This window comes from Plasmodium sp. gorilla clade G2 (assembly GCF_900097015.1).
Source record: "Plasmodium sp. gorilla clade G2 genome assembly, chromosome: 8".
Classification (NCBI taxonomy): Eukaryota; Apicomplexa; class Aconoidasida; order Haemosporida; family Plasmodiidae; genus Plasmodium; species Plasmodium adleri (nom. inval.).
Genome location: NC_041700.1, coordinates 305,085 through 329,493, shown reverse-complemented (window position 1 = coordinate 329,493; position 24,409 = coordinate 305,085). Strand labels below are relative to the sequence as shown.

Below are 24,409 nucleotides of genomic sequence, written 5' to 3'. Positions count from 1 at the left end.
TATTAAATAAATTTTTTCTTGTTTTTTTTTAAATTGTAAAAATATTATGTAATAGGTTATACAATGGTATAATAAGTATAACAAGCAAATAATATATATATATATATATATATATATATATATATATATTTTTAAAGGTGTAAAAAATTAGACATGGAGAATGCCTTTTCATTTTTATTATGTCTACAACAATGTTGTCATAAATAAAAATTGAAAATATTGTTTACAAAAAAAATAATATATTAAATGATATAAAGATTTTTAAATATATACCATTTGACAAGTGTTTATATTTATGTGTCATGTTCAGAATAAAAAGTGGATATTTTTTATTTTTTGTAAAAATAACTGATTGATATAAAATTCAAAATAATCAAGAAGCTTGTTACTATCATCCTGTGAATTATTTAAAATTTTCATTTTTATATAAATACTATAAATATAAGACATATCACTTTCTTCTTTTTTCTGAGGTTGCACATTTAATAGTAGTATAATATTATCTATAAGGAGAATTTTATTACAAATATGTAAAAGAATAAAAATAAAAGTGTATACATGTAAAATATATAAATATATATATTTTATGATAATAAGAAAAAATATACATGATACTACAAAACAATGTAATCACATAATAATATAACATAAAAAAAATATATATATATATATATATATTTATTTATTTATTTATATGTATACGTGTTTATATTTTTTTATTTTTTATTTTTTATATGTTTACCTTCTAAGGTGTTGTCACTCCTTTTTGTGTTTTCGCTTGTGTCAGCACTTCTACAAATACAAAAAATAATTCTTAATTCATTCATGTGTACTTCATTTTTTAAATTAACAAAAATATTGTTCATGTTAAAAAAAGATATATTCAAATATTGTGATAAGAATAAAAAATAACTGAAGAGTAGTTTATAAATATTGCAATTTTTCTCTGTCTTTATTTCGTAGTTTATATTTCTTAACACTGCATTTATATTATTGACCTGAACGGACAAAATTAAAAAAAAAAAAAAAAAAAAAAAAAAAAAAATTAATACACATAAAATATTAATCCATATTAATATATTTAATATTTATATATATTAATATTTATATATATTAATATTTATACATATTAATATTTATATATATTAATATTTATATCATTTTTGTTTTACCTTTTTAAAGTCATCCATCGATAGATTTAGAGGATCCATTTTTACATACGGTATTATGAGCAATCCATTATTTTTCAACTTTTCAGTATTAAAAAAATACTCATAACACAATTTTATATCTGATATAAGATTATAATATTTTATAGATATAAAAGTAGACATATTTATATTTTTTAATTGTATATAATTTTTATTATTCATATGATGATTAGAATAAGTATCCATATTTTGATTTGTGATATTATATTTATAAAAATTATTTTCCATATCATCATTAATATTGGAATAATCAGAATTGTGTTTGTCTAATATATTATAATTTATTAAATTAAATGATGTATATATATTGAAATTATGAAGTATAAAAGTATCATTTTTTAAGTGTATATATAAAATTAATTCATTATTATCTTTTGAATGTTTGAAATATAATTTAAAATGATCATTTTGATATATTATATAAAAAGGTATTGTATTTATCCATTTTTCTTTATATTCTTTATGTTTATTTTTTAACATATGCAATTCATTTGTTATACTTTTTTGTATATTTACTTTTGTTTGTTTGTCTTTATTTTTTATATTTTTATGTTTTTTATTTGTCGTTTCAGATTGTCCTTTATTTAATTCTGTATTAATAAAAAAAAAAGAATCATCATATTTAAAAGGTTCATTTAAATCAAAATGCTTATCTTGATTTTTTTGTGAACATAATATTGTATTAACAAAATAATTATAAAAATTAAAGTTTTTAGAATTTTCTTTTTTAGTATTTAATAATAAAGATAATATATTTTTTATTAAAATACATATATCCAAATTATATACATCATTTTTTTTCTCTATTAAATAATTGACATGTATATAACATCTATAAAAATAAAAAAGTATAAGAGAATAATTTTCTTCAAACTGAAAAAAGAACATAAATATTTTAATTACATTCCATAATATATTTGCTGAATTAAATGATATAAAAAATAAATATAATGTAAAAAAAAATATTTTTAAAAAAATCATATCTTTAAATTCTTTTATTTTGTCATATGTCTCTTCTAAATAAATAGTAATAAAATATATTATATATTCATAAGATTCTACTTTTATATGATCTAATCTGTTATATTTTAAAAAATATTCACATGTTTTAATATTATTATCTTTACACTTTGATTCTACATGTTCATATTTTTCTTCAACATTTTTATATTTTTCTTCCACATTTTGATATTTTTCTTCCACATTTTTATATTTTTCTTCCACATTTTTATATTTTTCTTCAACATTTTTATATTTTTCTTCCACACTTTTATATTTTTCTTCCCCATTTTGATAATTTTCATTCATCTTTCTTTTTACATATAAAGGATCATCACTGCTTGATTTGTCTATTACCCCTTGCATGTAATCCACATCAGGATATATTTTATCATATAATTTTAAAATAATAATAATATATTCAAATACATCATATTTATTTAATATATTGAAATTTTTTATTTCTTTTTTTAAATTATAAATATCGTTTATAAGTATATATTCGTATTTATCTTGATAGTTTGAGATTATTTCAAGAAAATAATAATTATCATCATTTTCATAATTGGATTTATTTTTAAAATTTTCGTTTTCTTTATTAATATGGATAGAAGGACATATAACATCTGTTACTTGATTTCCCATTTGTATATTATTATAAGAAATATTATATGTATCAATATTTTTCTGTTTTATTATATTATGATGATGATCATCATTATTAATATTAATATTAATATTAATATCATTTCTTATATTATGTTTGAACAATAATTTATTCATTTCTAATTGATTATTTTTTACATATATATCATTTCTTTGCATAGTATCCTTTATAAATCCTAATGCATATGTTATAATAAAAATACAACTTAAAAAATTGGTTGTCATGTGTGTTATGTTTAATTGTTTATTTATTTTGTTTATTTGTTCAAGTATTTCATTTTCTTTTGTATGATTTTTTAAACATAATAAATAAAATAATATAAAGATATAAACATTAACGTTTGGCAAATGATTTAAATTATTAATACAATAATTAAGTATTACATGAATATATTCATCTGCATAATCAAATGGTTTGACTTTAACGTTATAATTACCATCAATATAATTATTGTTCTGATTATTATGATTACCATCAATATAATTACTGTTGTGATTATTATGATTACCATCAATATAATTATTGTTGTGATTATTATGATTACCATCAATATAATTACTGTTGTGATTATATAAATATATTAATATGCTATATACAATTTGCTGGAAATTTTGTTCATTTATTAAATAATATAATATATACAATAACTTTTTTCTGATTGTTATATCTTTATGATAAAAATTTTTTAATATATTCCTTGAAAATTCATTCAATAAATTATAACGTGTAAAATATTCATATATATCTGGAATAATAAAAAGATATTTATATAAATTGGTTGTCATATAAAGAATATTTTTATCATCTGTAAAAAAAGAAGATAATAATTGTTTAAAACAATAAAATAAAAATTTATCAAAGGGAGTATCAACATTATTTTTTTTTTTGTTATTATTTTCTTCAATATTGTGTGTATTTATATTTTCTTGTGATAATAAAAATTCTTCAGAATTGTTATTAATCTTTTTATTATGACTACTGTTTGGAATTATATTATGATCATCACTATTGTGGTTGCCACTATGACGATTGTTATTTATAAGAATATTTTTATTATATGTATTATTATATGTATTATTAAATATATCATTATATGTATTATTAAATATATGATTATTATCATTAATGTTCATATTATTTGAAGTATCAATATTTTGAGATGATAAAGACATATTAATATAACTATCTACATTAGGCATATGAACATTATAATTTTTTTTATAATTAAAAAGTATAAAATCATAACATTCAAATATAACACTTTTAGCTTTATTTGTAAAGAAAATATGAATAATTATAGGTAGGAATTTTTTATATATTCTGTATTCATATTTCACTAATTTATTAATAAATTTAATAAATTTTATTATTTTCCAGTTATCTATAATACTTAGTCTTTCATTTAATATATTATAAATAAATGGAACAAAAGATAAAAATTTCTTTAAATAATTAGAAATAGCATGTTCATCAGTAGAATTATTATAATCATCATCACAATTGTGACTATTATTATCACTATTATTATTATTATTATTATTATTGGTTAATAAATTAAATGCCCTCTCCTTATATTCATCCCCTTTAACTTGCTGAATGTCATATTTCCTTTCCCTTCTCTCAAGATAAGAAAATATCTCTGCTAAAACATTAATTATTAAACAACATAAACAAGTATTATTTCTAAATGTATAGTCCACTTGATCATATGGTAATTTTTCATAAGATGGATTTTCATTATTATAAAGTGCGATAAAATTTTTTTTCATTATATCAAAAAATGTATTTAAAATACTTAAATTTGATACTACTAATTTATAAAAACATAAAATAGTTTTCTTTCTTATATATACATTTGAATTATTTAAAAGAAAAAATATATCATTGTGTAAATTACAACTCATAATATCAGTACATATATTACTTATACTATTTAAAATTAAAAATGTATTAAAAATTTTTTCATCATTGTTGTTATTTATTCCTTGAAGTATGGAAGTCAAATTATTTTTTTTATTTCCATCCTTTGATGCATCAAAGGAATTATTACCATGAAAACTATTCATACTATTAATACTATTCATACTGTTTGTATTGTTTGTATTGTTTGTATTGTTTGTATTATTATTAAAAATATTAATATTTTCTTTTATCAGCTTTACACCTATATTCGATAAAGAACTTAAAACTGTACCTTTTGAATTATATTCTGAAGAACTTATTGAATCTTTATATAATTCTTTTTTAAATAAATTGATACATAAAAATATTATATCCTCATTATCACTTATATTATTCAAAAAAAAAAAACCACGTCTTTTTAAAAAATATTTATTACATGTCAATAATTCAATCACAGAAAAATTATGTTCCTTATCAATTTTCTTTCCAAACATTTGTAAATATAATAATTTTAATAATACCAAAGATTTCTCTTTAATAACAGAATTCATTGAAAACAATGTATCAGTCGATTTCTTCTTATCTAGTTCTTTCAAATAACTAATACATTTCTGATAATTCTTTTCTAGATTCTTAATACTGTCATCTTTTTTTATATCTTTTATTAATTCAATAAAACTATTATCCATCATATCAAAAAAAAAACAAAAAAAAAATAAAATAAAAAACAAACAAAAAAAAAACACAAATGTTACATAATTTTCACAATATGGTTAAAAATATATGTATAAATTAAATAAATAAATAAATATATATATATATATATTTTTTTTATGACATATGAATGTTTTTAAAATAAACAATATGAATATACAAAAATATATTTAAATAAAATTGTATATATATATATATAATATATTTATATATATATATATATATATTTTTTTTTTAGAAGAGAGAAAAGCCAAAAAAATTAAATAATAATAAAAAAAATAATAATATATATTGTTACATATATATTATGTAAGTTTATAACTTCAAAAAAATAAATAGTATTATATATATTTAATATATTGTAAATTTTTTTTTTTTTTTTTAATATTAAAAAAAAATATAAAATCAAATGACCTTACATTTATTCATTATACATAAGAAAATAAATTGTAAGGCATAATAAAAAAAAAAAAAAAAAAAAAAAAAAAAAAAAAAAATATAACATATATATAACACATATAATAACACATATATATATATTTCATATTTGTGGTGAAATTTCCATTTGTTTTAATTTGTAACAACTTATTTCATATGTGCTACATATTTTAACATGAATATTAAATTAATTTATAAAAAAATGTAAATATATTTTATCTAACATTGTATTTAAATAAGCAGATGAAGAATCATATCCATTATGACCACCCTTATTAGAAAAAGAAATATAAAAGTTTTGTTTTTCCTTTTCATTATTATTTTTAAAATTTATAAAATTCACTTTATTGTTATGATATTCCTTATGTGTTTCATCTAGCTTATTCTGACCATTATCATAATAATGATGATCATAATAATAATAATAATAATTTATTGTGAGATTTTTATGATTTATATACTTTGTAAAATATTTTATAGAATTATAATTAGAACATATAATATCATTTTTGTTTAGATATACAAGAATATTATTTTTAAAAAACATATTAGTATTCTTCTTGTTTAAAGAAATAACTTCCTTTGATATATTGTTTATATTATTACAATAATGTTCATTAAAATTTGGAGATATATTATAATATGGACACATTGTATATAAATAATAATAAGGTATATATTTATATATATATATATTTTTTTTTTTATTATTTCTAACATTTTTGTGTATTCCTTTTAAATATTTTTCTTTATTACATTTTGTATTTCGTCTCATATTATTCTTGTGATATCTTTTATGTTTTTTATTATACCCACCGTCTATTTTATTGTCATTATTATTATTATTATTTATAGATATATGTATATTCTTTTTTATATTATAATCATTTATATTCATAGATCCAAATTCTAAATATTCTGAAGGTACATGTGGATTATTATAATCTGTTAAGTTATTAAAAATATCTAATAATGGATTAAAAAATATAATATTTTTTAGAATTTTATATTTATGACCTAAAATATATCCTCCTATCATTCCACAATTTGAATATACATATAAAGAAATTTTTTCAGTATTACTTATATTTTTATATTTAAGAAAATTAATACAATACATAAAATCATCAATAATTTTTTTCTTTTCCTTTGTTTTATAAATAAATTTCTTTCTCTGACCTTTTTCATTGTTGTCATATAATAAACCTCCAGAACCTCTAAGATGAAAATAAGATATAACAAAATTGTTTAAAAGATAAAAATAATATTCATCGTTGTATGTGCTTAAATTCATTTCATTATAAAAAGGGTATACATGTATTATCGTTTTACTAGGATAAATAAAATGAGGAAGTAACATATGATTCTTTTCTTCTTTAGATTCGATATTATAAATTTTATAAGTATCCATATTCATTTGTGATGATAAATTATAATGAAAAATAATTGGAAAATCATTGAATAAATAATTATACTTATGAGAATATAAATCATCTACAAAATGGTTATCATAACATATATTATTATTATCATAACATATATTATTATTATCATAATATGTATTATTATTATTATTATTATTATTATTATTATACCACATTTTATTGTTGTCTATATTTATTTTTTTTTCCTCATTTATTATATAATCAAAAAAATTAGTAATTTCTATCTTTTTTTTATTTTTATCTCCCTTCTCATAATTATTATTATTATTATCAAATATTCTTTTAATACAATCATTTATATTATTCATCCCACTCGTAGTTGTGCTCCTTATATTATTACAACTATCATAACATATATGATGATTATCTTTACTCTTATATACTAACGTGATGGCAATTTTTTTATTGTCAGTCGTTTTTAAAAAAATATCTTTAATACAAAAATTTTTATGCAGTTCAAAAATTTGTTGCATTTCCTTATCATATTTAAAATAAATACTTTCAAATAATTTAGACGACCGAAAAACCAGATCATCTTTATCCTCGATCTTATTAATATTTTTTGATAAGCACAAGAATCCTTTTTTTAAATTTAATTGTAACTTTATATTGTTTATAAAAGTATTACATATATTAAAAGAGATAAAGGGACTATAAAAATTGTTATTTATATTACATGATATACTACCTTTCTTTATAGGAAGATAAATTATCTTCATCATCTTCATTAAATGATAATTATTATAATAATAATTATTATTATTATTATTAATAGGTATACCACTTGTTTTCTTACATGTGTTGATATAAATATTTTTTAAATAAAGTATACAAATAAAAGGTGTTAAAAAATATTTATATAAATAAATTACTAAACCATATTTATTCATATCAAAATCTTGAAGATTACAATTTTTTAATGTAGCCAATTTTTTTATTTTTGAATCTATAGGAATTTCAATTTTTCTTATCTTAATTTTATATTTCATATGACAAAAATGTAATTTATTATACATATTATTATATATATTATTATTATGTATATTTTTATTATGTATATTATTATTATATGTGTCTAAATAAGTGTGATCTTTTTTTTTTTTTTTTTCATTATTATTATATTTTTTCCTCTTCACTCTTTTTATCAAATAATTAATATCTTTAGTACATATAAAAAATATGTCTACATGATTTCTTTCTCCTTGACATATTATAATAATATGTTCATAGAAATTTTCTAAATAACATTTACCTCTTAAACGACAAGAAATGAATTGAATCATATCAATTATAACATGTTTTCTTTCTTTTATTAAATAATTATTTTTTATTATTATTTTTTTTGAGTATATCTTTGGTAGATTCAATAAAAATAATTTATTATGAAAATGGCTACCACTTAAAAGGAAAATTTTTTTCTCATCTTTACTTTTATATAAATTTAAAAAATATTCTTCTTCTTTTTCTTCATATATTAATTTTTTAAAACATTTAGGCCCGTTCAAAAATAATTGGTTACATCTGTATTTTTTATTTATATGTGTTGTAAAAAAAAATATATCTTTTTTTAAAATATTCAAAAATTCTACATTTGATATTCCTTCCTTGAAAAAAATACACTTATTAATAATAGGAACTATAAAGTTGGAGTATCCAACGATATTATTTCTCTTATTATTACTACATATATTATTATGAATACTTTTATGAATACTTTTATGAATACTTTTATGAATATTTTTATGAATATTTTTATGAATATTTTTATGAATATTATTATGAATATTTTTATTTTGGTGTACATCCAAATGTATATCATTATTCAGTTCTATGTTTGTAAATTTTTTATTACTTCTTCTTTTTTTTTTTTTATTCCATTTATTTTCTAACTGTTCATTACATATATCTTTCAAGAGATAAGGAATATTTTTTTTATCTATTTTTTGTTTTATGTTCATATCATATATAGGAAAAGTCCCTTTAAACATATAACAAAAATTTAAAGGTTTATCATTTCTCTCAATTATAAAAGAAAATATATAATCTCTTAAAATTTTAAAATGTTTAATATAAAAATATGAAGGAAAAATAACAACTATTTCAGATTTATATCTAGATATATATTTGTCCTTTTTTAATTCATCCAGTGAATTATAACAATAATCATATATATATTTATTTTCTATATACTCTTTCTTTTTTTTTCCTATATTATATTCTCTATTTTTTTTAAAAAAATTCCTTTTCAATCTTTTTCTACATATCATAATACACTCTTCATTTTTTATTTCATAATAAACATACCTATTAACAAATATTAAATCATCATCTACATTATTGTCAAACGATATATAATTTTTTCTCAATATTGAAAGTACATTTGTTTTTATTTTTTCTCGATAATATTCTATTTTCCTTTTATAATTATTTAAAAATTTATCAAGAATATTAGCATCTTGAAAGTGTTTTCTAATTCTATTAAATTCTAAATGTTCTTTTATTTTATCAACATAACTATAAGAATCAATAATTCTGCCAAAAATATAATTACTAATTTTCATTTCATCTTTCTAAATAAACATACACATTATTATATATATATTATATCTTTCATTTTGATAATATATTAAAATGAAATGTTTTATTAAATATAATTATAAAGTTATATATATATATATATATATATATATGTATATTTTTTTTTTTTAATATACCCAATTGGGTATTATCTAAAAATAAAAATTTTACATATAACAAAAATTCTGTTCTCACTTGTTAAACATAAAAAATTAAAAAAAATAAATAATTCATAAATAGAATATATTATAATCAGTTTTATAGGATCTTCAAAAAAATTTAATAAATTATAATCACACATATGATTAAATATTAATTAAAAAAAAAAAAAAAAAAAAAAAAAAAAAAAAAAAAAATATATATATATATATACATACATATGTATATATGATTAAATGCATCTAATGCAACTAATATGGGAAAATAAAAAAAATACGTATAAATAAATTTAAAATATTTAATTAGTTATACACAAAAATATAAATATATTTAAATATATATATATATAATTCTCTAAAACAACATAAAAAATATACATGGAAGAACAATTTGAATTTATATAAGGTTTTTAAAAAAAAAATTATTTGGTCACTTTATATTTTTTTATTTCATTCAATAAATTTTTTGCCTCTATATTATTTTGAAAATGATCTCTAACTGGTTGAAGTAATTTATTAATATACAAGGCAACATTATCCTTTAAATCTAATGGATGTATTAAACCATTCACATAATCATGTTCGAGTTCTTGTACGGTGTAATATGTCTTATCTCCTATAATAAATAATAAATAAATAAATAAATAAATAAATATATATATATATATATATATATACATATGCATATACATATATATGTGCATATTTCCTTTTTCCCTTTTTTTTTACCTCCATTTTTCTCCTTTCTTATTAAGTTGAATTGATTATAGTAAGGGAATATTATAGACGTTGCATATGCATATATTGGATTATTTTCAATAACATTAGGAGGACAAAATGCTTTTTTAATCTTTCTATTAACGTCACTCTCTGAATCATCCATAAAAATTGCTGAATTTTCATCCGATTTAGACATTTTTTCTTGTCCTTCCAATAAACCTGGTAACATGGCATGCGAAAGGATTACAGGTTTTTTTTTTATTTTTTTTATGTCACAATATTCTCGTGCCAACATATTTACTTTCCTCTGATCTATTCCAAGCTGACATATATCAACATTCAAAAAAAATATATCAGCACACTGCATACATGGATATAATATTTGAGAACAATAATTTTCCTCTCCTTCACTTCTTCCCATAATTTTTAAACATCTTTTCATTCTATTAATATTAAAACTTCTAGATATATCAAGAACTAATGACCAATATTCATTAGGCTTCTTATTTATCTCTTCACTTGCCCAAAGAAATTGAACATTCTCCATATTCATTCCACAACCCTTCCATACCTCGATGAAATAACTACCAACCTTCTTTATCTTTTTCAAATCACCAGACATTTTATTGTTCAATTGAGCAAACCAGTCGGCAATCCAAAATATGAATGTGCAGCCGTTGCTCGTCAGTTTGTTTACAATAATGCTCTTAAGTAATCCTATAAAAAATATAAATAAAAAAAAAAAATATATATATAAATATATATATATATATATATATATATATATATATATATACATGTGGCATATAAAAGAAAGTGTAGGGGAATAAAATAATTATATATAATAAATAGCCAAAATGGGAAGAAATTATACAAATAAATACCTGAACAAGTCATGTAAAAAATATGTGTGCATTTAATTATATGACTTGTTCATATATATATATATATATATATATACATGTGGCATATAAAAGAAAGTGTAGGGGAATAAAATAATTATATATAATAAATAGCCAAAATGGGAAGAAATTATACAAAAAAAATACCTGAACAAGTCATGTAAAAAATATGTGTGCATTTAATTATATGACTTGTTCATATATATACATATACATATACATATATATATTTTTATATTTATATTTTTTACCTTGAGCTATGTGCATACGGCCTGATGGTTCGAAACCATCATAACAAATTAATTTTCTTTTCAATAATAATTTAACTCTCAATTCATCCGGTTGAATACATTCTGATGATATGGAAAGTATATCATTTAATCTTTTATCTACATCTTCTGATTTTGATTCTTCTTCAGCTTTTTTTTCTTCAATTTCTTGTTCTTCTCTTTTAGTATCTGTGGTTTCCATTTTTTTAAAAAAATAATGACTATGTTTATGTATTCTTTTAAAATTGAATATGGGATGGTATCTTAACAATTTTTGCATAACAATATTATAAGTTTCTTCTTTAAAGAAAACTCAATAAAATAAATTACATAAACATAAAAATATATATATATATATATATATATATTACTTTTAAGGTGTGCAGATTTATTTTATTTTTTTACTTTAAAATGTATATATAAATATATATTATTTATGTATATTATTAATTTATTTTTTTTTTTTTTTTTTTGAGGTGGGTTCCTTTAATTTTAATTTATTATATAAATAAATAAATATATATATATATATTTATATTATATATATAATATATTATATATGCATATAAACAGAATGAATTAATAATATATATTTCTCATCGATTTGAGTGTACAATAAATAATTATATATTTATATTATATTATATATATATAATAAATAAAAAAAAATATATATATTTTTTTTTTTTTAATTTGGAAGAAAACATAATAACAATTGAATACAAAATATTTCATAAATAAATAAAAGTAAAATACCTTTAAAAAACAAAACAATATTATAAAGATATATAATAAATAATTAACTGTTAATAAATTTGTATATAAATATTATTCAACATTATATTTATACAAAATAATAAATGTATTTTTTTTTACATAAATACAATATTAAAAATATATATATATATAATATATATATCAAATGAAAAAATGGAAATGTTATAATTTGTGAATTTTATAAAAAGAGAAGAAAAAATATTTTTTTATTTTTTCCATTTTACAATAATAAAAAGAAATAAATGTATAAGTATATGATAATATAAAAAAAAATTATATATTTTTTAATATATGTTATATATTATATATAATATATAATATATATATATATATATATTTAAAAAAAAAATTTATATGTACTGTAATATTTTTTTTATTGAGGATAATATTTTATATATTATTTTTTCATAAATAATAATATACCTTATTAATATAAAATAAGATTTCCTTTTTTTTATTTTATATATATATATATATATATATATATATATATATATATTTTATTATTATTATTCATAATTTTTATTTATTATATTATTATTATTTTTTTTGTTTTTGTTTTTTTTTTTTTTAATATTGATAAATAGAAAATGAGCAATATCGAAGCTACTATAATATGTATAGATAATAGTGATTATAATAGAAATGAAGATATAGTCCCTAACAGATTTTTATCACAGGTAAAATAAAAAAAAAAAAAAAGATATAAAATGATAATATATATATAATACATAATATGTATATTGAAAAAATATATATATATTTATATATATATATGTTTATATATTTATGTTTATATATTTTTTTTCTTTCCTTTTATAGATCGATTGTGTGAATGTTCTGTGCTGTAATAAGACGAGCTTACATTATAAAAACAATATAGGGATATTAATGATGGCTGGAGATAAAATAAAAGTAAAGGTGTCTCTTACAAATGATATTGGTCAATTACTTTCTTGTATTCATGATATAAAACTGGATGGTACGTGTGATATAATAAGAAGTTTATTAATAGCCCAGTTAGCTTTAAAGCATAGAGTAGATAAGAATTTAGAACAGAAAATAATATTATTTATAGGTAGTCCATTTAATGTAAATGAGAAGCAATTAATAAATACTGGGAAGCAATTAAAAAAGAATAATATATCTGTTGATATAATAAGCTTTGGCAATATAAATAAGAATAGAGATAAATTAATGATGTTATTTGAGAGTGTAAATAATAATGATAATTGTAGATTTATTGAATGCCCAGAATATGAAAATAATTTGAGTAAATTTGTTTTGAATTCTTTCTTAAATAATAATGATTTTAATATAGGAAATATTCAAGATGATGATCAACTTCTTAATGCTATGCAGTTATCACTTGAAGAAAGTCATAATATAGAAAAAAATATGAATAGTAGTAATAACATAAACACAGGTGCTAATAATAATCCTAATAATATTACAAGTAATAATAATGACTTGCCAACAATTGAAGAAATTGAAAATATGAAAGATATAGATAATGAGTTAAAGGAGGCTTTAATATTATCATTAAGAGAATATACAGAAAAAAATAAAGTAGAAAATAAAGACACAACAAGTTGTAACAACAATAATAATGAAAATAATAATGAAAATAATAATAATAATAATAATAGCAATAATAATAATAGCAATAATAATAGTAGTAGTTCTTGTGGTGATAATATTAATTCTCCTAATTATTATAAAAAAGATGAAAATTTTGCACTTGTAAATGAAAGCTATAAAAATAATTTTGATAAAAATGATGAGAATAAATTAGAAGAATCAAAGGAAAAAAAAGAAAATGAAAGCTATGAAAAAGTATTTAAAATAGATAAAGAAGAAAATATTGAAGATACATCCAAAGATATTATTAATGAAAATATTTATAAGGATAGAGAACATAAAGATGAAAATAATAATATAATAAATAAAGATGAAGAAAATGAACAATCTGCATCTTCATTGATACAAGATACTAGTTATATATCTAACATCTTAGGAAAAATAAATCCAAATGTTAATGTTTTTGACAAAAATGAAGGAGACAGCGACAAAGATAAAAAAAATAAAGAATAAAATATATATATATATATATATATATATATATATATATATATATATTTATTTATTTATTTATATATATATTTATTTATTTATTTATATTTTGTGTATATATTTTTATACATTTATATTTTTTTATATCGTTCCCATTCATGTCCCTAAAAATTTTTTATTCCTTGTAATTTTATTCTTATTAAGGTTCAATTATTTACGTGGGCACCTTTTTTTTTTTTTTTTTTTTTTTTATTTTAATTTTTTTATTAATTCTAAGATATAAATGAATATATATATATAAATATATTTATATTTATATTTCAAGAATTATTATTCTTACCTATGTGTGTCTTTTAATATCGCCAACAACAAACAGGACATACATATATACATATATATATATAATATATGTGTATTCCCTGATATATTGTAATCTTCCTATTTTACTTTCTTCTATAAATATCCAAGCTGAGAAATATAAAGAAGAGTAAATGTGTTTCTCATTAAATTGAACTTAAATAATATATATATATTGATATTATTTATTTTAATTTTTTTTTTTTTTTTTTTTTTTTTGAGTATGTTTGGCAAGTAGGCTGATTAAATGCAATACGGTGCATTAAGGTTTTGATAAAGGTGTAAAAGGAAACATATAAAAAAAAAACAAAATAATAAAATATTATGTATTAAAAAAAATTTTTGTGGTAGTTATTTTTGTTCGTCTTATAGAAAGATATAAAAGAAGGGATATAATATATTATATTAACACATATATATATATATATATATATATATATTTTTATTTATTTTATGTGTAAAGATGGATTTTATTTGTATACCTCCATATTATAAAATCATTTTAATGATAATAATGTTAATTTTTTTAAGGCCCCGATGTGATACGAACAATTTTCTGAATTGTTCAGGAGAAAAAGAAATGATATCTTCTACTTATTTTAAAAGAAGAGATGACAATAGGTATATATTATGTCGTATATTGAATGATCAAAGAGATATTGAAATAACTCACATTGCAGATATTTTACATTATAATAAAAAAAATGATGGTTATATGAGAAAAGAATATAATTTATTAGAAGAACAAAATAATGTATCATATAATCCACTCAATAGTTATATATATAAAAAAAAAAAAAAATACTTATCATATGAGAACCCCCAAAAAAAAAAGGAAAAAATAACCCATAATATAAAATATAAAAATATGTCACATAATGATCATATGTCAAATAACATATTGTGGAAGAACCCTCATCTATATAACAAATCTTATACTCTTAATGAAGATGAAAAGAATATTTTATGTTTGTCTAAACAATGCAATCAAAAAAATGTAATTAATGATTTTAATTATGATGAATTCTTAAAAAATGAGGAAAAAAAAAAAAAAAAAAAAAAAAAAAAAAATTATATATATAACAAAAAAAATAATAATAATAAAATAAATGAAATTAATTCAGTACAACATTTTAATGTTAAAAAAAATATATTAATTGAAAAAAAAAAGGATCTACTAAATGATAAATTAAAAAACAAAAAAAAAATTGGACAAATTAAATTTCATATTGTTGGTTATGATAAAAAAAAAATAAAGAATTATCTCACACCCTCTATGATTAGTTCAATTAAAAAGAATTTAATGAACAAAAATAAAAAAATGAGTGAGGATGTAAAAATGGATAAGTCTATTGGGGGCGTCTTCCCATTTTTTCCAAGTAAAGAAAAAATAAAACATAAAAGATATTTATATGGTCACACATATATATATATTTAATATATATATATTTTTATTTTTATTTTTATGTTTATTTTTTTTTTTTTATTTTTTTTTTTTTTTTTTTTTTTTGTAGGGGAATATTTCGTGCGCTCGTCGCCAAATAAAGAGAACATAAAAATGAATACAAATAAGAATAATAAAGAAGAGTCTATAATAAATGAAAAACTTTTAAAAAATTTACAAAACATATCTTTCAGTAGTAGAATAAAAGACATTCAAGTGGAAGAAGGAAGTGAAAGAAAAATAAAAGAAGAAGATAATAATATAAAAGAGCAAGGTAATTCATTTAAAAAATATTTTAAAGGTGTTGTAAAATTATATGTGGATATAACAGAGCCTAGCCTTGAAATGATATGGCAAAACAATCCACCTAAAAGCATAACAGGGTTATTATATATATATATGTATTACTTGAATGTGAAAGAAAATATTACAAATAAGACATATAATATTAATATATAAGGGGATATATATATATATATTTATATATATGTAATTTATTTTTTTTTTTTTTTTTTTTTTTTTTTTTTTGTTGGCAGATCTGGGTTTATTATTGAGGGTCATTTAATTTTAACTAATGCTCACAATATTTCTTATAGTACCAGGATATTAATAAGAAAGCACGGGTTAAATAAATACATAAACATATAAACATACACATGTATATATATATATATATATATATATATATATATGTATGTATGTATGTATGTATGAATATTTTCGTTTTAAAAAAATGTCACCTTCTTCATTGTAGAAATTCTGGAAAATATGAGTCGAAGATTTTATTCGTTGCACATGATGTAGATATAGCAATCCTAACTGTTGAAGATAAAACATTTTTTGATGATGTATATGCTCTTCATTTTGGACCTCTGCCTTCCTTAAAAGATGAAATTATAACTATTGGATATCCATCAGGTGGTGATAAGTTGAGTGTAACAGAAGGAATTGTAAGTAGAATAGACGTGCAGTATTACAAACATTCAAATTATAAGTATAATAAACAATAATAATATATATATATATATATATATATATATAAATATGTGTGTATATATTTATTTTTATATTTTTATATTTTTTTTGGATAAGATTTTTGTTAACCCAAATAGATGCACCTCTGAACCCAGGGAATAGCGGAGGCCCAGCTCTTGTCAAAGAAAAAGTTGTAGGTATTTGTTTTCAATCCTACAAAGTTTCTAATAATATATCATACATTATACCCAGCACTATAATTAGTCACGTTCTTTTAGATATACATAAAAATAAAAAATATACTGGATATGCTTTCTTGGGAGTCAAGTATGAACCTCTAGAAAATCCTTATCTGCGTGAAGCCTTAGGATTAGCAGAATTGGAAAGAAAAAAAATAATAAAAGAAAATTCTGGAATATTGATAACGGAGGTATTTGAAGGTCATATGAGTAAAGAACAAGGTAAACATTATAATGTGTGTGGTAAATATGATTATATGGGTGATAAATATGATTATATTGGTGATAAATATGATTATATTGGTGATAAATATGATTATATTGGTGATAAATATGATTCTATTGATGATAAATATGATTATATTGATAATAAATATGATTATATTGATGATAAATATGATTATATGGGTGATAAATATGATTATATGGGTAATGACCATAGGGATACGCCTGAGATGGATGCATCCTGCACATATATTTTAAACAATATTAAGAGTGATAAAAAAAAAATATATAATAATAATAATAATAATAATAATAATAATAATAGTAGTAGTAGTAATAATGATTATATTAGTGGTGAGGATGGAAATCTTTTGTATGGTTTAAAAATCAATGATATAATTCTAAGAGTAGATGATAAACAGATTAACAACGATGGCACTGTCATCTTAAGAGACGAAGAAACTGTAGGCTTTGAATATTTATTTAATGATAAATTTATAAATGATATAATTAAAATTAAAATAGTAAGAAATAAGAAAATAAAAATAATTATAATAAAATTATATAAAGTAGAATATTTATTAAAAAAACATAACTGGGATAAAAGAAATAAATATTTTATATATGGTGGAATAGTTTTTACTATATTAACAAGAAATTTATATTTGTATGTACAAAATACAGAGATTGATAGATTATTATTATATAATCATTTTAAAAAAAAAAGTACAGATGAAATAGTTATATTAAAAAATATATTACCAACAAAAATAACAACAGGATATTATTACACTGATTCTATTGTACTTAAGGTAAATAATATAATTGTAAAAAATTTAAAACATTTTATTCAATTAATTGAAATGATAAAATATACACACAAATCTAAATACTTAACCAAAAATAAATATAATCTTCATAACTATATAAATTGTTATAATAAAAATATAACATCATTAGAATTAAATAAAATTATTCATATTTTAATTTTAACAACGTCTGGTCAGCAAGTACCGATAGTATTAAATAAAAGAGACGTTCAAAAATATTCGGAAGAAATTAAAAAGATTTATTCTATAACAAGTGATAGATATGTATACTAGTCTATCAAAAAAAAAAATATATATATGTATATATATATATATATATATATATATATATATATATATATATATATATATTTATATATTTATATTTATTTATTCATTTATTCTCGTGCATTATTATTATCCTTTCATATATACAATATAATCATTATTCTGTATATATGTATTTATTATATTATTTTAACCTTTAATTTATAACAATACAAATATTTAATTCAATCAAATAACATTAAAATGAAAAAAAAAATATTAAGTTACACCTGTAGAGGAGAAACATAAAAATGTAAAAATATAATAATATAAATATATATATATATATATATATATATATATATATGTATATATATATTTTTTTTTTTTTTATAACCCATTAAAAAAATAAAAAAAGAAAAAATTGAAAAAAATTATTATATTTTTATTATTTAATGGTAATGAGAAATTATACAATATAATATTTATAATATAATAGTTGAAATATATATTTTTTTGATGAGATATATTAAATATTATATATATTAAAAATATATATATAAATATTATATATATATTATATATATATAATATATTATGTACATATTATAGATATAATTATTATATAGGTAAGGCAAGGCAAGCCCCTTTTTTTTTTTTTTTTCTTTTTTCGTTTTACTTTATTTCATTTTATTTTTTTTCCCTTATATAATATATATATATATATAATTAAAATTTATAAGCACATGAAATATATAAATAAAACATATAAGATAAGAGTATTTATTATATGTATATAATATATACATAATATAATATATATATATATAATAATATAATTATCCATCTTTTTAATAATATGCTTATAAATTTATTTTTTATATATATTATCAAGGAATAAAAAAATATATATATTATAATTTTTTTATATATGACCACATTGTATATAAATTAAATATATATTATAAATAAATATATAAAATAAAAATAATTGAAAAAAATAAGAAAACTCAAGTCAACATATAAATAAATAAATATATGTATATGTAATATATATATATATATATATATATATATATTATATTGTTTTTTTTTTTTTTTTTTTTTGATTTTATACATTTAAAATATATAAGGTTTATTTTATATTTTTGAGTTTATATATTTTATTTATATTTTTTAAAATATTAAAAATATGAATGACGAGAGTGGTAGTACTATAGAAAGAGATCCTAAAAATGAAAAGGCAAAGAATGAAAATAATGATGATGATGATGATATTAATGCAAGTATTATAGATGACGAAAAAAAAAAAAAAAAAGAACAAGATGAAGAAGAAGAAGAAGAAGAAGAAGATGAAGAGGAAGAAGATGATAATGATAATAACTTGTGTGATCAGAATATATTAATAATAGGTGATGAAAATTTATCTTTTTCAAATTATATAATTCAAGAATATGCATCATCCAATATATATATAGCAAGTGAGTTTAAAAAAATATATATATATATAATAAAATAAAAAATACAATTATATGTAAATATATATATATATATAATATATATATGTATGTATGTATATATGTATATATTTATTTATTTATTTATTTTTATAGGCACGTTAACAGAATTTCAAGTAAACTTATTATTGAGAGATCTAGAAAAAAAAAAAAAAAACAAATCATTACATGAAAAAACAGAAATAGATAATGTGCCCATGAAATATGGTCCCTTTGATTTTACAAGGAAATTTAAAGAAAATCATGCAAATAAAAATGTGCATATTATATATAATGCAAACTTATTTAATTTAAAATCTTATTTCCCTAAGAATTTTTTTAAGACCGTTTTTTTGATACTTCCTGGTAAGATAATTAAAATGAAACAAACATAAAAAAATATATATATATATATAATATATATATGTATTTATATATATGTAAATTTCTTTTTGTTTATTCATTTATCCTACAAATATTTCATTATTTTTAAAGAATGTATATGTATATGTATATATATATATATGTATAAATTAAAATCCTTTTAACATTTATTTTCATTCCTCATATTAAAATATTTTTGTAGGCCTCAGTTTTAATATTAACGATATACAACTGAAATATAATGATAAAGTGACTACCTTAAGAATTTATTATTTTCTTATTCTTCTAACTCTTGAAATTACTTACATAAGTATGAAGAATACAAATGTTCATTTATTTTGGACACACGAAAAATTAAAAAACTTTATAGAAACTGATGAAGAGGAAGAACACAATAAAAACGATCCAGATGATATGAATGATTTAACACAAAAAGATTTGTCTTTAAACGACAATGAAGTTTATTCAAATGATAATGAGGGATTTAAAAAGGAAAGTATACATGATACTATTAATTCGCTCAAGAATTTGATGTTCAATAATGTGGATAATAAAATGGATGAAAATTTAGACGACAATGTAGATGAAAATGTAGATGAAAATGTAGATGAAAATGTAGATGAAAATGTAGATGAAAATGTAGACGATACTGTGGACGACAATGTAGATGACAATGTAGATGACAATGTAGATAACAATATAGATAACAATATAGACGACAATTTAAATAATAATGCAGGTGACACCATAAATGATGAAGAATATAATAATTTAAACGTCCAAGATGAATACTATGAAGAAAACGAAGAAGGAGATTATTCAAATGAAAAGGATGTAAATTTAGAAGATAATAATGATGATATAAATAATAACAACAATAATAATGACAACAACAACAATAATAATGACAACAACAACAACAACAATAATAATAATAATAATAATGACAATAATAATAATTTCATTTATGATGATGTTAGTAATGGAGATTGTAGTGATGATAACAATGAAGAAGATATAGAAAATTACTCACAAGATGAAGATAATATTATAAGAGATATATTTGAAGAGGATCATAATAAAGATAAAGAGATCAATGAATTACTTGACGATGTAAATACATCTACAACTGATGATATAGAAATAATAAAATATATATATACTAATGATGATATAAAAAAAAGTGGATTAATAAATATAATACGTTTTCCATTATTATATGAAATAAATTTTAAAAAAATAATGCAAATATTTTGTTTTAATGAACATATAAAAAAAGAAGAAGAAATAAATTCAAAATTCCATGTGGAAGATATTATAAATAGTTATTATCCTTTAATATATGGATATCATTTTATTTATAATGAATTTTTAAAAAATTGTAAATTTTTTTCATTTGTTTTAAAAAAGAAAAAACAAATTACCGTACCAGAAGAATTAGTTGTTTTGATACCACATATGGAATATAATTATAAAATAGATTCTTATCATTTTTTAAAAAAAATATATTATTCTACTTTTAATGAACCAAGAAAATCATATACATCTTTAAATGAACAAATAAAACATATAAATCAAATGAGATATAAATTATATGTTCATAATTTAAAAACATCTAAACATTTTAGAAATGACAATATTTCAAGTATTTATAATCATATGAATAATAATATAATATCATCTTATTATATGTATCAAAATAATATCAATAATATGATAAAAAATAAAACATGTATTATTAATGATGATTTATTTAAAACCATATTTAATCCATTCGATTTTTTTCATTTTAATAATGATGTAAATGTATTTTTTGAATATAATATTTTAACAAGTATATATAATAAATCCGTTTCAACTGTCAATACTGATTATAATAAATTATCTGTAAATTTTTATATTAAAAAAGATTATAATAAACAATATGAAGAAGATAATAATACAAATGATAATAATTCAAAAAGAATTATGAAAAAAAAATATAATAAAAATGGTCTTTATTCAATGGGTGATAATAAAAATAAACCTCCTCTATTACCAACACCAAAAAATGAATCTTATAAACATGTGAATAACACCATTAATAATAATCATCGTCATAATATGAATAACATGAACAATCAGAGAAATATAAATCGTCATAAAAATAATACAAATAACAACAGTGTCTTATATAAACATGCTACAAGTAATATACAAAATAATTTTAATAAATCTTATAGAAATGATAACAATATTAGAAATAGCATGCACAATAATAATAACTATGATAATACTAAGAGGGAAGACAAAAATCAAAAATATTTAAAAAATGAAAACCAAAGGGAAGGCATAAATAGAAAAAATAATTCGTCATCTGTCTATCGAAATTATAATGCTTCAAATATGAATGATCATAAAAATTTTAATAATAATAATAATAATAATAATGTATCTACATCGCATGGAAATTTTTCATATAAACCCATGAGGAATAATAATAGTATGAGAGGTGATAATAGTAGTATGAGAGGTGATAATAGTAGTATGAGAAATGATAATAATAGTATGAGGGGTGGTCACAGTATGAGAAATGAAAATAATAGTATGAGGGGTGGTCACAGCATGAGAAATGATCAAAGAAATGATCAAAGAAATGATCATAGAAATGACAATAGAAATAATATGAGAAATGACCATCGAAATAGTATGATGAATGACCATAGAAATAGTATGATGAATGACCATAGAAATAGTATGATGAATGACAATCGAAATAGTATGATGAATGATCATAGAAATAGTATGATGAATGATCATAGAAATAGCATAAGGAATGATAATAAAAATGTTAAACGAAGAAGAGAAGAATCCATTGAAATGAATAGAAGAGGAGATATATATTCAAATAAAAGATATGATAAAAGAGGAAGAACAGATTATGATATGAAATTAAAAATGGATGATAGAAAAAGTGATAAAAATCTTAAAAATCAGTCAGAAATGCAAGATCCATATGCATCAACAAAAGATACTTCTAGAAATTTTGATATGAATAATTTTACAATTAGTTCAGAAAGAAAATCATGGAAATTACCTCCTCCCCCTCCCAACATTCCTCCATCTTATGATAGATCCTCTCAAAGAAGAACAGTAAAATGAAAAAAATAAAAAATATATATATATAAATGTATATATATTAATGTATATATATATTAATGTATATATATATTAATGTATATATATATTAATGTTTATATATTAATTTTTATATATTAATGTTTATATATTAATGTTTATTTATATATTTCACTTTATAGAGCAGTTTTTACAATCATGACGACTCTTCAATGTAAGAACAAAGAAATAAATAACATATCTT

The 24,409-nt window shown here is 18.4% G+C and overlaps 6 protein-coding genes across 6 annotated transcripts; 3 read left to right on the top strand and 3 right to left on the bottom strand.

Moving 5' to 3' along the window:
* Positions 1 to 306: 306 nt before the first annotated feature.
* On the bottom strand, positions 307 to 5,471 carry PADL01_0807600 (AP-3 complex subunit delta, putative; the record flags this gene model as incomplete). The annotated part of the gene is made up of 3 exons (XM_028681412.1): positions 307 to 503; positions 761 to 998; positions 1,173 to 5,471. 3 exons carry the CDS (start codon positions 5,469 to 5,471, stop codon positions 307 to 309), a joined length of 4,734 nt encoding a protein of 1,577 aa, XP_028537793.1.
* Positions 5,472 to 6,118: 647 nt separating this feature from the next.
* Positions 6,119 to 9,937, bottom strand: PADL01_0807500 (conserved Plasmodium protein, unknown function; the record flags this gene model as incomplete). Its single annotated transcript, XM_028681411.1, has 1 exon — positions 6,119 to 9,937. One exon carries the CDS (start codon positions 9,935 to 9,937, stop codon positions 6,119 to 6,121), a length of 3,819 nt encoding a protein of 1,272 aa, XP_028537792.1.
* Positions 9,938 to 10,533: 596 nt separating this feature from the next.
* On the bottom strand, positions 10,534 to 12,204 carry PADL01_0807400 (tyrosine--tRNA ligase; the record flags this gene model as incomplete). Its single annotated transcript, XM_028681410.1, has 3 exons — positions 10,534 to 10,727; positions 10,841 to 11,548; positions 11,985 to 12,204. 3 exons carry the CDS (start codon positions 12,202 to 12,204, stop codon positions 10,534 to 10,536), a joined length of 1,122 nt encoding a protein of 373 aa, XP_028537791.1.
* Positions 12,205 to 13,369: 1,165 nt separating this feature from the next.
* Positions 13,370 to 14,873, top strand: PADL01_0807300 (26S proteasome regulatory subunit RPN10, putative; the record flags this gene model as incomplete). Its single annotated transcript, XM_028681409.1, has 2 exons — positions 13,370 to 13,459; positions 13,602 to 14,873. 2 exons carry the CDS (start codon positions 13,370 to 13,372, stop codon positions 14,871 to 14,873), a joined length of 1,362 nt encoding a protein of 453 aa, XP_028537790.1.
* Positions 14,874 to 15,672: 799 nt separating this feature from the next.
* On the top strand, positions 15,673 to 19,195 carry PADL01_0807200 (serine protease DegP; the record flags this gene model as incomplete). The annotated part of the gene is made up of 5 exons (XM_028681408.1): positions 15,673 to 16,588; positions 16,724 to 17,036; positions 17,190 to 17,276; positions 17,408 to 17,647; positions 17,746 to 19,195. 5 exons carry the CDS (start codon positions 15,673 to 15,675, stop codon positions 19,193 to 19,195), a joined length of 3,006 nt encoding a protein of 1,001 aa, XP_028537789.1.
* Positions 19,196 to 20,360: 1,165 nt separating this feature from the next.
* PADL01_0807100 (conserved Plasmodium protein, unknown function) lies at positions 20,361 to 24,383 on the top strand (the record flags this gene model as incomplete). The annotated part of the gene is made up of 4 exons (XM_028681407.1): positions 20,361 to 20,649; positions 20,782 to 21,030; positions 21,251 to 24,180; positions 24,348 to 24,383. The coding sequence occupies 4 exons, from the start codon at positions 20,361 to 20,363 to the stop codon at positions 24,381 to 24,383; spliced, it is 3,504 nt and encodes a 1,167-aa protein (XP_028537788.1).
* Positions 24,384 to 24,409: the final 26 nt, after the last annotated feature.